Genomic DNA, 15,499 nt, shown 5'->3' with positions numbered 1-15,499 from the left:
GAGGGCCAGAATGTAGGCAGCCAATACCAAGGGCGTCGTCGCACGCGCAATGGGACAAAGATACGTGACCAGGTCTTTCCGTCGCCTGCACAGCCGTGCAGTGGCTGCGCAGGGATCCCCCGCCTAGCGCCGCTTGGCACGCAGGACCCGTGGCCCTGCTTTTTGTCCATGCCGACGTCAGTCCTACCCACGTCCCGAATTGGTACTATATACAAGTACATGCTACAAGACTACACATGTATCACTATCCATCTGTCCATGTACCATGCATGCATGTTGATTTGTCAACAGTGAAAACAACAGCATGACCTGATCGCATCTGTACTGTGTAGTATTAACGAGCAGGGCATAACCAGCTCTTTGGTCAAGACCACCTGCGAGGTCGACCCCATAGTGATAATGATACATGCGCCCTAAGAATCAAACCAATTAATCCATCAGCCTACCGCCTACCCCTCACTCAGCGCCGACGGTCTCGGCTGCGGCTTCTCGTCCGACTCCTCACCCGCCTGCGTCTATCTCTATCACGACTCCTATCCCGGCTTCTCTCCCGACTCCGCTCCCGACTCCGCTCCCTACTCCGCTCTCTGGCCTTTCGATCGCCCTCTCGCTCTTTCTCATCACTATCTCCACCCCCTCCACCAGGTTGGTAGCAGTCAGACTCTTGCCGTCTACTGCCCCGTTCTCTCCCACCATCCCACCGGTCATAGTCTCGAGATCTGTAGCTCCGTGGCCGATCGCGGCTATCGTCACGCCTACGAGGTCGGCTATCATCACGCTTGCGCTCACGGCTATCTTCTCGCTTCCGGGTGCTGGTGGTAGTGGTGGTGGCGGCCGCCGCCGCCGCTGCTGCTGCCGCACCGCCAGGTACGTAGCGATCAATGTTATCTGGACTCCTGGAGCGGGAATGACGCCGTCGACGAGTGGCCGACCGATCACGGTCGCGGTCGCGATCACGATCACGATCACGATCACGTCGGCTTCGGGAACGAGACCTGGTGCGGTCTCGACGTCTCTCTTCTCGGCTTCGTGAAGGGCTGCGTGTCTCGTATCGCGACTTGCGGCGGCTGGTACGTGTCTCGCGTGACCGGCTACGACTGTCGCGGCGTGAGCGTCTATCGTCACGATCGTCGCGATCGCGCCTTCGACCGTCGTGTGTCGGCCTGTAAGAATGTCTATCATCATCCCGTCGGGACCTGCGGTCGTAGCGGCTTCCGCGAGATAGTGAACGGCTTCTGCTTCGCCTCCTTGTGCTCCGAGCAATACTGCGTGATCTAGAACGTGCACGTGATTTATCGGCTTTTGAAGACAATTCTCCTCGTCGACCCTTCGCGTCGGTTGGTGGAGCATCCATCATCAGGGTATCTTCCTCCTTTGCGGCTGCAGTGTGTGTTTCCGACATGGGAGATCTGAGGTCTTTGCTAGAGGCCCGCTGTGCAGGTGAGGCGGATTTTCCGTCAAGCTTCGCCAGTCGAGCAGCGACTGGATCTCGCGGTACAAGCGACTTTGGTGGGTGTGCTTTCCGCATAGGCGGCTCGAGTGATTCTGAGCGTTCAAGTGCGGGCCGCTGCCGTGACTTCTTCATCTGTTCACTCTCTTGCAGCAAGAGCTGAAGTGCCAGATCATCGTCCACCTTGATGTCCTCAGGCTTGATAGATGTACGGCGGTCACGCGATCTTGACCTTGTCCTGCTCCTTCGCCTACTCCTGTCACGCCCTCGGCGGTCTCTGTCACGGTCAGGGGTCCTGCTGCGTCCACGGCTACTACGATAGCGTCCACCACGATCTCGGTCAAGCTCCTCTTGTATACGACGCTCCCGCTCGGCATCCTCCTCTCGGATTTTCTTAAGGCGGGCCTCTCGACTCTTCTCATGCTCTTCCCGCTCCTTCTTAAGGCGCTGGCGTTCCTCTTCCCTCTCTTTCTCAATCCTTTCTCGATCTTTTCGTCGGCGCTCTTCGTCTTCCTTCTCACGCTCCTCACGCTCCTTGCGCCTGCGCTCCTTTTCTTCCTGCCGAGCCTTCTCTCGAGCCTCGTATTCTTCCTTTTCTCGTCGCCTACGCTCCTCTTTTTTGGCCCTCTCTGCACGCTCCCTCTCGCGCTCTTCCTCCAGCTCCTTCTCCCTCTGAGCCTCACGCTTTTGCCGTCGAGCCTCGGCTTCTTGTGCCCACTCCTCTTCGGTTTTACTACCTCGCTTCTCCTCTTCAGCGGCCGCCTCCGCTCCAATTTCCTGAATGCGGTATTCGCGCATTTTCGGCAAGCCCTGTTCCTCCATTAATCGGTCCAACAGGGTATTGACAGTGCTCATGATGTTCGCGTAGATGTCACTGCGTTCTCCAGCACCTTCGATAAGGGTAGTCGCTATTCGAGGGTCCTTGGATAGTAATGACGGGTTACGGTCAGTTTCACGGTCGACAAGTTCTTTGAGGGCGGATTGGAGTTCATCCTTCGCAGGCTGAAGCACAAGTGTCAGTCTCTAGCTAGGCTTTTGCATGCAAGACTGCTACCTACACCTGAAACATATTGCTTCATGAGGTCCCTCCGTATGTCGTCGTATGTGCCCTTTTTGCGAAACATGTGTACCAAGCTGTCGATGGCCGATCGTTTCGCCTGGGAGAGCGGAAGCTCTGAAGGCCTTAGTTTCTTGCGCACATTTGCAGTACCATCGCCATCTTGGGCGCGCTTGCGTCCAACTTCGGCCATGGTCGGTGGCTCGTCGTTGCGATCAGTTGTCTGGCGACGTGTGCGACCAGCCGTATGCAGGAGACGGGGGCGAGCGGCCAGTTGGGCAGCAAATGACGTAGGAGGGCTTGGAAGTGTTGCGACTGGGCGCGTCACCCCGAATTGTAAAGGAGTGCAGCACTTTGAGGCATGCAGAGTGGTGTATCAAGAGAAGTCGCGAAAAAGTACCCGTCGCGCTGGGGTGGGAGTCGGCGGGTGTTGGCTCCGCTCCGCAACCGCGCAGGTGGTTCTTGTCTTGGCAGTTCGGAGCTTCACATTGAGCATCGCGACAAAGAAGCCTCGTACAGCGGTGACAGCAACACTTGACCCAATTGCTGCTGCAGCACAACACGTCAGACTTCTTCGATAGCGATAGCACGACTGCGTTCAAGGCCAGTTCACAATGGTTCACAAGGTCCTCGTCTGGGGCGGGCTCGGTACGTCTCCCACGACCTTTGCACACTCACCACCGACACTACTGACCACGTCCACCAGGCATTGCCGCGCGACTATGGCAGCTGGGCATTGAGATGCGCCCGCTCTTCAACAAGGAGTCTATCTGGGTCTACCCCATCTATGCCGGCATTGGTGGCAGCTTCGGCTACTGGCTCACAGGTGTGGAGCAACGACAATTCAGGCTCCTGGCCGATCGACGAGACGCCCTACTTGAGAAACGAGCACGGAGGAAGGAACGCGAGGAGGCTGCTGGAAACTCATAGAGGCACATCGCTAGTAAAGGCACAGTGAAGGAGCGTGAGGAGGGGTAGTGCGGAGACGAGGGCTAATTCGCCCAAATCCATGTCCAAAGATTCATCACAGGTGTCGTCTGCATTGGTCCTATCTCACGATGCAGACACTACTCGTGATGAGGCAACATCGGGCATGGGCGTTGATGAGCCAAGAGTGTGCGTTGGAATCACTCTTCTATCATGTCCGAACTGGAGACTCGTTTGTACAAATCCTTCAAATTTGAACTTTTGCAAATGCAACAAATATAAGACATCCATATTCACCAGCCATGATTCAAAATTGCGAGATATTGCCTAGTTGAGTAACGCGCCAAAAGCCGTCCTAGGATGTTAGTGCGTGACTGGACTTCGAGCGGGTGAAAGAGCGACCACATCTTAGGCCGGATCTCAACTCCCCGTCGCCAACAATCCAGCATGAAATAAAAGACATCGAACCACGACCCGCGTGGTCAATCCTATCTCACGTAAACATCAACATCCACACATTCCACCATGACTGCCGATACCCTCCTCACGCCACATGGCGACTACACAGCACCGGCTTCGCCAACAATGAACGGCAATCTCAAAGCCAAAGGTATTGTCGTCTTTTCCGGCGGTAGCGCTGCAAACAACTTGGTCGACGTGTTCAAAACGGTGCGGGAGGACAAGAAGTGCCCACTCAGCTATGTCATCCCTATCAGCGATAACGGTGGGAGCTCGTCGGAGCTGATCCGTGTCTTTGGAGGCCCAGGTATGCATCGCTTGCTAAATCATCCAGAAAGAATACTGACGTAGAAAAGGTATTGGCGATGTACGAAGTGCGATGACCCCTTGTCTCATAAATCCACTGTTTTTGTATTAATCAAGTGCAGGTCGTCTCGTCCGTCTGATCCCAGATGATCCAGATCACGACGATAGCGAAAAGGCAGCCATCAAAACGTTCTTCAACCATAGGCTGCCTAAGGAACGCTCTTTAGCCCGGGAAGAGTGGCTGCAGATTGTAGAGGCCGAGCATGCTCTGTGGGCCAATATTTCTACCGCGAAGAAAGAACTAGTACGGTCCATATTGAATGTTGTCGCGTTCGAGATCGTAAAGCGACGGCGGCCTTCATCCAGTTTCGACTTTTCTGGCGCAAGTATTGGAAATCTGTTTCTGACTGGGTGAGTTGCTTTATTTGTTTGAATGATGTTGCAGGATGCACATCTAAGCACACGCTTCGACTCTGAAGCTGTCGTTATACTAGACATATGGGTCTTTGAAGTATTGCTACTCTGTGATATTCCACAAGTGCTAATTCTATTCAGTGCTCGACTGTTTACAGGATCATTCGAATCCGCGATCTATCTGCTCTCTAGCATCTGCTCAGTGCCTAGCCACACATCTGTCCTCCCTGCAATCAACACCAATTTCACACATCACATTTCCGTTGGCCTTGCAAACGGAGAAGTAATCACCGGTCAAAACTCTATATCACACCCTTCCATCTCAACAGCCCTGGTTTTCGGTAGTGCACCTACAGAAATTGACGAAACAGAGCACCATGACCGGATCGAAGACGCCAACTTACCCGGGTCTCTCCCCTCCCTTCGGAAACAGTACATTACTTTTTCAAAAGCTGACGAGGAAGAACTACCCGCGAGGATCGAACGGCTATGGTACATCAACCCATATGGCCAAGAAATCCGTCTCTCTGCCAACCCCATGGTGCTCAACTCATTAGCGGACGCTCAGGCCGTTGTATACAGCATCGGCTCACTCTACACATCCATCATCCCCTCTCTCGTCCTCAAAGGAGTCGGAGAAGCCATCAGCAATTCCTCTATCCGCTACAAAATCCTCATCCTTAACTCGACCATTGATCGCGAAACAGGACCATCTTCGAATCCGTACACAGCACTGGACTTTGTAGCAGCCATCACCAAGGCAGGCGAGGAGTCAAAAGGTATATTTGAGCCACCTGAAAAGGTAAAGTACAAGAACTACGTCACGCATGTCATTCATTTGCAGGGGCCGGGGACCCCGGCTGTTGACAAGGAAGAGCTTAGGAGGATTGGTATTGAGGCTATTCGCGTGTATGGGAGGAGAAATGAGGGCGAGGGGTTTGTTAGGTACGATGAACGAGGCTTGGTCCAGGCGCTTGAGGTTACGATGGGGAAGAGGGACCCGAGGGTGCCTAGTCGACGAAATACATTGGAAGGACCGGCAGGCTGAACTGAGAGCTGTAGTGGTTTTTGGAGGTGTTCTTTTGGCTTCACCACTTGTCATATAGATGTTTGATAACTGTGGTTTCAGAGTAAGTCATCGTTTTTTTGTCAGGCGGTACTTGATTCAACGAGGGTGACGACAATGAAGTGGGGTTGGATAATTGTATTCCAGTAGAGACCAAGGAGACATGTATACTTAATCTTTACTCTGCGATTGAAGCTGATGACGCTTGTTTTTGTGGTTGTACTGACTGTCCATTATGGGCTGGGATCATGCGTTCGGTAGTGGGTCTGGGCAGTATGTTCGTATGCACATGAACGGACCTTCACTTAGTCGTATCGAATGTCTATTTTTCTTATTTCTACAACCTCTTGTGCATCCTGAATTAAGACAATAAAATCGACATGCTTAATATGAAAAGGATGCAAGACTCGTCATGACTACGATTGCGTCAATTAATTTCCTATCGCGGCTTTATTGAAGTATCCATCCCAATGGAACCTTTATCAGGATGCAAGCAGCCACACCGATGTGACTAGCTACGGCCGCTCGGAAACCAATGAAAGTTTAATTTGATTCAGGGCTATTGTACTCGATATTGCGTTTATCAGTATTGGCTCATTGGCTGTTGTCAAGTTCATTGGAAGATCCGTACATGTATACTTTGGAAGAACCTATTAGGTTCTGCTATTACGAACACGTGAGATATTTAGAAAGGTTTTTCGTGGATAAGGGGTCTATAAAAGCTTGTTGGTGCCAACAAGCCGTCGAGGAAAGACAGCCGGGTCCGACGCGGAGTAAGACGATGTCAGCTCAGTTTCGACTTTGAATGAAGAAGTGGTCCATGCACCCCACAAGTACCGACACGGGACGGAGTAATTTCCCAGGTGCATGTGCATACGCGGCTATGTAGGGCAACGCAGGGGTAACAGATCTGTTGCTGACGATGGCATTGACGAAGTCCAGGCATATGTACTGGCCTGGGTATAAGTATTGTAGTATATATGTAAGTACACGTCAGAATGCACTTGAAATCCATGTTGAGACAATGTCGGTGATGTCTCTCGCTGTCAAATCTATTAGGGACGTACCATAAGGCCATCGTATTTCATGCTTGGCGGTTCCGAGCTTGGAAGAACCCCAGGTCCAGGTTGTACTACCGAAATTGCCGCGCATCACCACACAAGCATTGTTCACAACTCTTCTCGTCATCTGTTCGTGACTAACAAAGATGACAACCACGGAACTGGTGTCACACCACATCGATATTCGGCATATAGGCTCTCATGGACTGCATGTCGCTGACAAGGTGGAAGTGTTACTCCACGCGTAAGAAATAAGCGGAAAAAATCTGTCATATTTATGCTGCTTTCAGTGTACGCTGCTAAGTAGCTACAATCGACCCTATGATAGGGGCATCTTCCCGAATCGCGGCCGTAAGCAATCTGATACGTACCCATTCCGTGGTTCATTCCACGCGCGACAGTCACTGCTCTTAGAGGGCGTTTGCCAATCGCTCTGTACCAGCAAATTGCATGTTGAACCTTCATCTGACATTGCGCCTTAGCCCTTGGCAAAGAACAAAGACCGAGAAGCGTGTTTTGGGTGAATGTAGGAGTACCTATACAGGTAAGCCGGAACGTTTACGTGAGCATTTCGAGAACGCGACCCCAGCCAAGCTACGTAGTAGTAGTACGTACAGGTCCCGTATTTGCGACGATCACTCCGCGCGAACGATTTCGCACCACCCTCCCATGCCATTCGACGGCCCGTTTCTCGCTATAGTGTTCTCTAAATATTTGATGTTCGTATTTCTCCACAATTCCAGCCCTAATATGTAATTGCATGTCAGATTGCTCCTGAGAGATGCAGTCGTAAGAATAGATGCGAAGTAACCAACCCAAAGAAACCATATTACCATCATCCAATCCATGAAACACAAACAATGCCTATATGTGTCGGCAGCTTTAGCGCTACAGTTGATTGAATAACCCTAAGCCACTACCTTTGGCGCACTAACAATAACTTAGTCTCGCTGCTTGTTGCTAGCTAAGCGTCCGGCTATCAGCGCCAGACCAGATATTGGCCCAGCTGACTTAGCTGTCAGACCAAGGGCCTGTTCGGTTGCGCGGTTGCGTTTTTGTTCCCAGATTTAGGTTGCGCTTTACCGAGCACGGAATCGTCTTCAAAAACCTAGCCCAAATCTGGGAACAAAAACGCAAAACGCAAAGCGCAACCGCGCAACCGCGCAATCGAACAGGCCCCAAAGCAGACGGACCATGGATAACCCCTTTTTGATTACAGTGAAGTATCGGTTTTCTCGATACTTTTCTTAGATTTCATTTACGGAACTTTGACACAGTCTTGGATACAGATGTAAGCCGTACGTGATTCACCACTATGCGGGTTCCGCCTTGCGAGCCGACCGTTGCAAATCAACATGAAGCTGTCGCCAAGAGGAAGCCGTGACAACCGGGAACCCCGGTCATTTGTGGAGATTACAAGATGCCGAGTCATAGACTGCAGAAAATCCTAATGAATGAAATGATTGCAACTGACTTGGTAACTTTCGAGCAAACCAAGTCGCCAAAGTGAAAAGACATGATAAGAGTGACGAACCGGTTGACTCCCACGGATCCAGAGTAAGGCCCTTGGGAACTCCAAATGCAACCCAGATCTGTATTGTGAAAGTCTGGGTGTCGTCGGAATAGTTCATAAGGTTCATAACGGCATTAAGCCTACTTGGGGGAATTGGTTAAGGCGATTAAGTCGGACCTAATCCGGAACAACTCAGAATGGCTCTATCATTTGCGAAAAAAAATAGTGAAGGTCTATTCCAATTGGTGCCAACATGAGCTTACCAGGGTTTGGACCGCTCCCTATAAACCTTAACTTGGTTTACGTTGATGCAATTTCCCACACCCTGTCATGTCCTCTAAGATTTTAGCTCAAGCCCTATTGCAGCAATTTCTAACCCGTGTCATATACTTACTCTGAGAACACTTTGACAACGCTCTCCTTTCAAGCTGTAAGATGGGCCAGTTAGTCATGGCTGCGGAGATGGCCCACAACGCGCGCGTTTTCTTACACCACTCTCTATCGTGGCAGTCTGCGATTGAGTCTACATGTACCTCTGTTGTTTAGCATGCCTAATACTGCCCTTCACGCTTTCAATCAACCTAAGAACCAATTAATCTTTCTACAAAGTGCATTCATACGTCAACGATCAACACCAGGCGGATTGGTCCGCCGGATAATATTTCCCGAAACCAAGCCCGTGGAGCTATGTGTGTGTAAGCTGACAGGCCTACGAGCCTTGGTCAAGGGCTAAAACGAAATGAGTGAGAGGTGACTTTGAGATGCTTGGGGGGTTGACGGCCAATGTGGTTAACAGGGAAGTGACATTAGACCGAGTCTGTGGAAGCATCTCGCAGTAAGCACCGAAGTCACGACATTTTCCAGTGACAAGACTAAAAATATGTCATGATGCTGGTCAGAGTCAGGAAGGGGTGTATGAGTATATAGCTGTTCATGTTCTGCCTCCTTTACTGATTCTTCACAGCTACAACTGCCTATCGTCTGCTTTTCAGCTTTAATCCCCACACTCTTTTATACCCACGCTCATTACCTAGTACTACCTAAACGGTCTACTTATCATTTCTCAAAATGAAGTCCACTCTTTTCGCTGTTGTCGCCGTCTTGGCCGCTTCCGTCTCCGCCTTGCCTTACAAGCAGGACAAGGACTGTGAGTGCAAATAACTATCTTATATATTCCCAATTACTAACGACCAGCAGGCAAGAGCCCTTTCCCCAATGTCTCTTGCAAGCCCCTCACGCTCCAGAACTACACTATCGTCGCTGGTGACACCCTGACGACCATTGCCGACAAGTTCGGTTCCGGTGCTTGCAACATCGCCGCAGTCAACAACATCTCCAACCCCAATCTCATCTTCCCCGGCGAGGTCGTCACTGTCCCAGCCAACTGCACTGGAGCCATCGACACGAACAGCTGCGTTCCCAACACTATCCAGGCAACTGGCACCCAGGACTGCGTCAAGGGTCTGTCCGTCAACCCTCCCACCTACCAGGTCCTCCCCGATGACACCTTCACTCTCATCGCAAACAACTTTGACCTCAAGCTCACCGCCCTCGAGAACGCCAACCAGGGCAGGTTCGCCAACTTCAACGCCATCTTCGCCGGCAACCAGACCATCATTCCCATCTGCCAAGGCTGCTCTTGCACCAACAGCAAGTACACCGTTGCCTCTGGTGACACCTTCAGCGCCATTGCCCAGAAGAACGGCATCACCACCGGCCAAATTGAGGCTGCCAACCCCGGCCAAATTCCTCAGCAGCTCCAGGTCGGCCAGGTCATCAACTTGCCCGTCTGCTCGTGCAATGCTTAAGTTCCACACAAAAAACATGATTAGTCTCTTGTTTTTGAGCTTGTGGGATTGAGGTGACTGTAAATGTGTGTCTGGTCTGTGGTAGGTGAAAAAGGCGTTAGCATATACTCGCGACTGTAGTTGTTTCACTGTTCAGCACACGAACCAAAAGGCAAGCTTTTGAAGATCCAGTCAATCCATCTTCTCAAGATTCGGTCAAAATTTAGAAATAATATCTTAGAAAATCCAGTATATGGAACTAATTACTGTATTCTTCTACTTTTGTCTGTTTTCAACTCTTGGTGAAGTGATGTTTCCTTGTGACACTTGAATATTGATTGAGTTGGTGAGCTATTGCGATCTTTAGCTACTTTCCTCCACACTTAGATCGTCTATTAGATACAACTACTTAGTCTGTTCCTCTATCTTTAGCCAAGGACGGAGCATGTGACCTGTCTGGTCTAGCGTCAATTCCCTGTATACGTGCGTTTTCTAGAGACTTAGTACAGTCACTACCCAAGTCGTCCTTTCGCCATCGTACTATCTCCAATAGTTTGCACAATATCGGCGTGCACACGTGGGCCGCATCATGTTACCGCCTGTCGACATCACCATGGGCTCCAGGATCAAGAGTCTTTTGAAAAGTCTGCGCAAAGTTCTCGAAGGCAAGATCATAAGCCAGGCGGAGTTCAACAATTCTCTAGGTTTCCTACAACCTCGGGGCTTTACCATCTATCGAACGTACTATGGGCCCGGATCTGATCAGCAATGGGACGAGTTGATCCAGGCTATCACCATTGGCGCCAAGGATGCAATTAGAGAAAAGACTAAATTTACCGATGACCCTGCCATGATTGCTAAAGTGGAGGAACTCTTTAAACAAGATACTCGCTCAGATCCTACGGTTTTGGAAGGCTTGACGCTAGAAGAAGTACGGCAGCTTCATCACAAAGGAACGGGAGGCCAGCCGATCAACATAGACAGGGACCTATGGCGAATATTCATACTGGGTGACACGGAGGTATTTTAAAAAAAAACCCTGACTTAGACGTAACTAAGTGTGTAGTAGCAGACTATGATGCCGCTGTTTGCGTGCTAAAGAACCTATGATTTGGCCCACAACGGTACTTTGGGTGGTCAAAGATGTCTCTAAACTACGTCTTGAAACTTTGGTTTGAATTAGAAATATATTTCCTTAAGTAAATTATTTACTTTACCGCGGGTGGACTTGGTGTGTGGTGGGATGTAAATGATGAATATTGAGCGACGGGATTTTATGGCGAATCTATCTACGCATCATCTCAAGGCGGCACATTCGTCAACCTCACCACACCTACGGTACTAACCTCAACTACTAATCCTCTTAGTAGGGTCTCACTGCCAGAGGGTGCAACTGTTGCTCAAGGAACCACTCTGGAATGGGGAAAATGGCAGGTGGTAACAGCTGTGGACTTGTGCGTCAAGATGTAGCTTACCAACAGTATTGACACAGCGTTGTTTCATCAAGCTAATCCTTCTTTTGAGGATGGTTCCGCTTGCGATGCATCATTGAAGGCACGGACTGCGTTCTGTTTTGGGTCAGTGTACGGGTGGAAGCCTGCGCTGCCTAGTACCTCTTTGTAGCTATTGTAATACTTGATATGAGATAACTCAGAAGCTAAGCGTGATACTCTTGCGTCTTAGGCTAAGAAAGCTTACATACTCGATGTAATTTTAGCAGCGAATCAGACATTCAGTCTTATGCAATGCGTCATGTCTACTGGCTATGATGGCTCTCTCGCAACTTTCCGAGATTAGTGTCGCTACCCCGCGCAAGCCTGGCTTGCGCAAGAAGCGGAGCGTCCGCGCTAGGACAAAGTCAAGTCCGGCGGAGCACGAAGATAGAGTCGCGCTTTCGCCAGCACGCTGTGGAATCGCTGTTGCAATGGTGCGTAATCCCCAATTGCCGCAGATCCTTGTTCCCCGCAACATTCTCATACTTACAGTCTAGGATGAAACGAGCAGTAGTACATTTCATCCGATCGCCTGCGAGTCCTGTCGCAACAAAAAGTCAAAGGTCAGCTTCATTTCAACAATTTGAAACAACATCTAAAGTGCTCTTCAGTGTGACCGTGAGCTGCCGATATGCTCGCAATGTAGCTCCTCAGACACGTTATGCCGATACCCACCAATCAATAAAAGGTGCTCTGACGCCGAGTCTGCCAGGTGCTTGCTAATCGCACAAATAGAGGTATACCATCTGGATACATATCTTTCGTCGAACAGCGACTCCTCGAGACTGAGATTGTCGTTTTGGAGCTTCTTTCGGCCATCTACGAGTCGCGTGTACCGATCGAACCTCAGCGCCTTCCCGAGAGGGATCGTCGGCTGTTAGCAGAGTATGGCCAGAAGCAAGCCAAAACACATAAAATTGAAGAATGGAAGAATCTTCCTCTTAGTACAGAGGAGCAGAGACGCACTTGGTGGTTGAAGAAGAGCGAACGTATCGCAAAGGCGGCAGAAACCAGTGGCGATCACCCAACCCAAAAGAGTCCCACTGCAACCAGCCCCTGGATAGCGAGTTCAAGCAGAACTATACATGATGAGGGCACGCAAGTACTATTAGGCGCTGAACAAGCGGCCCTTTTGCCGGGACAACCTCCAGGAATGCAAGTTCCGTGGCGACCAGTTGTTGATGGGACTGGGTCATCTAAACCAGATACGAATCTAGAACATCTTGACCAGAGCACCGCAGGCTTCTCTCCGCTGGAAGATATAGGTGGGGAAGGATATTCTGATGTACCAGAGGCGCCTACACCTCCATGCCAACCAACGCTGCAGTCGCATTCTGCAGTCGACGCGAGATGGCGAAAATACTTTTGAGAAGGAGAGTACTTTCTTTTCTTCTATATCGTTTTGTTTCTATGAGTTTTTAGGTGGCAATATATTTCGCAAAATACTCAGCAAACAATCGTTAGCTGCGCACCGTGAATATGCACTTCAGAAGTCGTGACTGGCCCCGCTCTTACTGCTGTGTACTTAACCTTGTCTAGCCTCAGCCCTGAACCTTGGCTGCCCCTTCCGTATGTAGCGCCACAGCTTCCACCCCAGTTTTGCATGGTTCATTCTTGTTCGCGCTCATCATCACGCTTGTTTCAACTTCAGCAAATTCCATTACGACAACGCTTTTCCCACGTCGGACTGGGTCTTCTTCTCTGTCGGGCCTCATGAGCGTGATAGTACTGTTTCACGCGTCATGTCGGAGGTTCACGTGATTCCCAGCAAGCGGCGAGCGCCCCACAGTGAAGCTGTCGATACTGCGGCGGCATCCGATGCAAGTGGTGCCAAGAAACGCAGAGCATTTCTCCAGACTATGGGCCAGCAGTTGAGAGAGTTTGGGGCAGAAGGAACAAGTCCACAGGACGACAACCGCAGCACGTTTAGGATTAGCCCAGCCAACAACGCTGGACCACCGTCCATCATTGAAAATGCCGCCGGAGTTCATTCATCAGTTCGACCCGTTGATACACCGGAGAGTGATGCCGCACCAGGCGAAGAAGACCAGCTACCTGCGGGTGCATCCAAGAGTGCATCGAGGTGGCTGTGGAGACAAGGCGAAGTAGTTGCTCCAACACCGGAAACGATTGCATCGCCCATCATCTTTGAAGATCTCCTCGAGTGGAGCCAAGCGTATTTTGATCACTGGCATCCCGCATTTCCCTTCTTGCATGCTCCTTCCCTGTTGGATTACTTTCGTCAAATTGTACAACGAGGTACACGTGTTGCAGCACTGTCCACGGCAAATGAGCTGCAACATATCGTACTTCGCTCAGTCATGTCGATATCGATATGTGATCGGCGACAAATTGACACGGCGAGAAAGGCCGTACCAACCAATCTTGTGTTTCATTCAATCAATGATGCTATCCGGAGTACACAGCTGATTTTGACCGAAGAGACTTCGGTCCTGTCACTACAAGCGCTGATCAGCATCCAGCTTCTTTTAATCACGATGCACAGATACAATGCTGCGTCTCGCCTCGAAGGATTGGCAGTCCGGATGGCTTTCCAATTGGGGTTGCATCGTTGTCCGGTGCAACGATCAGTACCTGATAAGGAAGCTGAGTTGAGAAAACGGCTCTTTTGGTCTGTACTATGTATAGATCGACATATTTGCATCCGACTAGGAACTCCACTTGGTATACGGTCGGATGAGGCTAATGTATGCTATCCGCATACCGAACGACACCATGATCGCGAGGACAGAGACGGTATGTACATACATAGAGGCGTGGTCCATAATACCACTTATATTCACTATTTCTCAGGTAAAGAACGAGACGATCGGCTAGATCTGTTGGAATTTTTAGCTCAACATGCTGATATTCGCGGATCTATCATGCAAACACGGCACCGAACTTTTCTCCATGGTAGTGCAAACGAGACGGAAGAGGCCCTGGAAAGGGAAGCAGAGCACACCAGATGGTGGAATATGGTCGACGAGTATCTCTCAAACGAGGAGCAAGTGCAGAACATATCCAAGGCCCATCAGGTTACTCTAATTGTTCTTCGCTTCGAATCTATTCTAGCGCTACACCGCTCCGTGCTGGCAATTTCCAAAAAGGATGCAGCTTATAACGTGGCATTACAAAGATGCATATCCGCCTCGCGCTCCATCATCAACACTTTACACAAGGCACTCCGGGGATTCGGTGCATTCGATGGCTCCCCTGGCCAACATGGCTACGAACGAACCCCATTGATTTGGCCTTCTTTCACATGGGCGGTGTGGATGAGCACGTTTGTAATTCTTTCCGCTGCGTCAGAAGGCCAGGTCACTCGAGACATTGCAATACGACTTTCTGATCGAAGCATACAAATTCTGAAGCACCTGGCATTGAGGGGCACAAAATGGCCAGATGCTTGTATAGTCGCAATTCAAAATCTTACAGCACGATTGAGCAAGCCATCAACTCGGAGCTCTACTGTTGTACCTGGAGCTGCCCCGGTAAATGAAAGCCGACCAACTGGCGAAACTTCCTCATTACTTGGTATTCGCCAAACATCCCATCAAGGGAATGAAGTATTCCCAGAACGACAGGACGTACCAACACATTCAATGCAAAGCCATCCGGCGATGGGTATGACAACAAACTCTCAGCCGGCTCCAAGAAACATCACTTATTCTCATGCAGAATCGAATCCAACAATGATGATGAGCAACCTTGGGTCATTGAACTTTCCAAATAGTGATATTAGCAATACTCTAGCTGCCAACAATCCGACATATGACTACATTGCTGACCCAGGTAACTTCCTTGGTATTGCTCATCAGGACTCAGATAACCCATTGCCAAACGAACAAATCATGCACCTGTTCAACGGAGAGGACATGAACTATTGGTGGGATAGGGATTTCGGCCCACCAGGAAATATGGCATATCACAATGGCGGTTTTCGATGAAAATCAATCTTTTGAA

General features: G+C 50.1%; 7 protein-coding genes across 7 annotated transcripts; 6 read left to right on the top strand and 1 right to left on the bottom strand.

Moving 5' to 3' along the window:
* Positions 1-417: 417 nt before the first annotated feature.
* PSV08DRAFT_364356 (uncharacterized protein) lies at positions 418-2,700 on the bottom strand (the record flags this gene model as incomplete). The annotated part of the gene is made up of 3 exons (XM_066093064.1): positions 418-1,265; positions 1,327-2,452; positions 2,509-2,700. 3 exons carry the CDS (start codon positions 2,698-2,700, stop codon positions 502-504), a joined length of 2,082 nt encoding a protein of 693 aa, XP_065948700.1. The 3' UTR covers positions 418-501.
* Positions 2,701-2,992: 292 nt separating this feature from the next.
* On the top strand, positions 2,993-3,730 carry PSV08DRAFT_364355 (uncharacterized protein). Its single transcript, XM_014220779.1, has 2 exons — positions 2,993-3,155; positions 3,214-3,730. The coding sequence occupies exons 1-2, from the start codon at positions 3,122-3,124 to the stop codon at positions 3,435-3,437; spliced, it is 258 nt and encodes an 85-aa protein (XP_014076254.1). The 5' UTR covers positions 2,993-3,121; the 3' UTR covers positions 3,438-3,730.
* Positions 3,731-3,833: 103 nt separating this feature from the next.
* PSV08DRAFT_207065 (uncharacterized protein) lies at positions 3,834-6,019 on the top strand. The gene is made up of 4 exons (XM_014220778.2): positions 3,834-4,200; positions 4,250-4,267; positions 4,322-4,610; positions 4,755-6,019. Exons 1-4 carry the CDS (start codon positions 3,960-3,962, stop codon positions 5,659-5,661), a joined length of 1,455 nt encoding a protein of 484 aa, XP_014076253.1. The 5' UTR covers positions 3,834-3,959; the 3' UTR covers positions 5,662-6,019.
* A 3,200-nt stretch (positions 6,020-9,219) lies between these two features.
* Positions 9,220-10,300, top strand: PSV08DRAFT_8859 (carbohydrate-binding module family 50 protein). Its single transcript, XM_014220777.2, has 2 exons — positions 9,220-9,400; positions 9,451-10,300. Exons 1-2 carry the CDS (start codon positions 9,322-9,324, stop codon positions 10,059-10,061), a joined length of 690 nt encoding a protein of 229 aa, XP_014076252.1. The 5' UTR covers positions 9,220-9,321; the 3' UTR covers positions 10,062-10,300.
* Positions 10,301-10,629: 329 nt separating this feature from the next.
* On the top strand, positions 10,630-11,070 carry PSV08DRAFT_354106 (uncharacterized protein; the record flags this gene model as incomplete). Its single annotated transcript, XM_066092870.1, has 1 exon — positions 10,630-11,070. The coding sequence occupies one exon, from the start codon at positions 10,630-10,632 to the stop codon at positions 11,068-11,070; it is 441 nt and encodes a 146-aa protein (XP_065948699.1).
* A 738-nt stretch (positions 11,071-11,808) lies between these two features.
* PSV08DRAFT_378547 (uncharacterized protein) lies at positions 11,809-12,902 on the top strand (the record flags this gene model as incomplete). Its single annotated transcript, XM_066093353.1, has 3 exons — positions 11,809-11,967; positions 12,026-12,096; positions 12,269-12,902. 3 exons carry the CDS (start codon positions 11,809-11,811, stop codon positions 12,900-12,902), a joined length of 864 nt encoding a protein of 287 aa, XP_065948698.1.
* Positions 12,903-13,275: 373 nt separating this feature from the next.
* Positions 13,276-15,483, top strand: PSV08DRAFT_378545 (fungal-specific transcription factor domain-containing protein; the record flags this gene model as incomplete). Its single annotated transcript, XM_066093352.1, has 2 exons — positions 13,276-14,290; positions 14,348-15,483. The coding sequence occupies 2 exons, from the start codon at positions 13,276-13,278 to the stop codon at positions 15,481-15,483; spliced, it is 2,151 nt and encodes a 716-aa protein (XP_065948697.1).
* Between the last annotated feature and the right edge of the window lie 16 nt (positions 15,484-15,499).

Source organism: Bipolaris maydis (assembly GCF_028858645.1).
Source record: "Bipolaris maydis strain C4 unplaced genomic scaffold PSV08scaffold_11, whole genome shotgun sequence".
Lineage (NCBI taxonomy): Eukaryota > Fungi > Ascomycota > Dothideomycetes > Pleosporales > Pleosporaceae > Bipolaris > Bipolaris maydis.
The sequence above is the reverse complement of the archived record's forward strand: the minus strand, read 5'-3'. Positions and strand labels throughout refer to the sequence as shown.

What these genes read in the sequence shown, in the direction of transcription:
- PSV08DRAFT_8859 (XM_014220777.2), top strand. Translation starts at nt 9,322, where the DNA reads ATGAAGTCCACTCTTTTCGCTGTTGTCGCCGTCTTGGCCGCTTCCGTC. An exon ending in TTACAAGCAGGACAAGGACT is followed by an intron (nt 9,401 to 9,450) that starts GTGAGTGCAAAT and finishes AACGACCAGCAG; the next exon opens with GCAAGAGCCCTTTCCCCAAT.
- PSV08DRAFT_207065 (XM_014220778.2), top strand. Translation starts at nt 3,960, where the DNA reads ATGACTGCCGATACCCTCCTCACGCCACATGGCGACTACACAGCACCG. An exon ending in GGAAATCTGTTTCTGACTGG is followed by an intron (nt 4,611 to 4,754) that starts GTGAGTTGCTTT and finishes AATTCTATTCAG; the next exon opens with TGCTCGACTGTTTACAGGAT.
- PSV08DRAFT_364355 (XM_014220779.1), top strand. Translation starts at nt 3,122, where the DNA reads ATGGTTCACAAGGTCCTCGTCTGGGGCGGGCTCG. An exon ending in CCTCGTCTGGGGCGGGCTCG is followed by an intron (nt 3,156 to 3,213) that starts GTACGTCTCCCA and finishes CACGTCCACCAG; the next exon opens with GCATTGCCGCGCGACTATGG.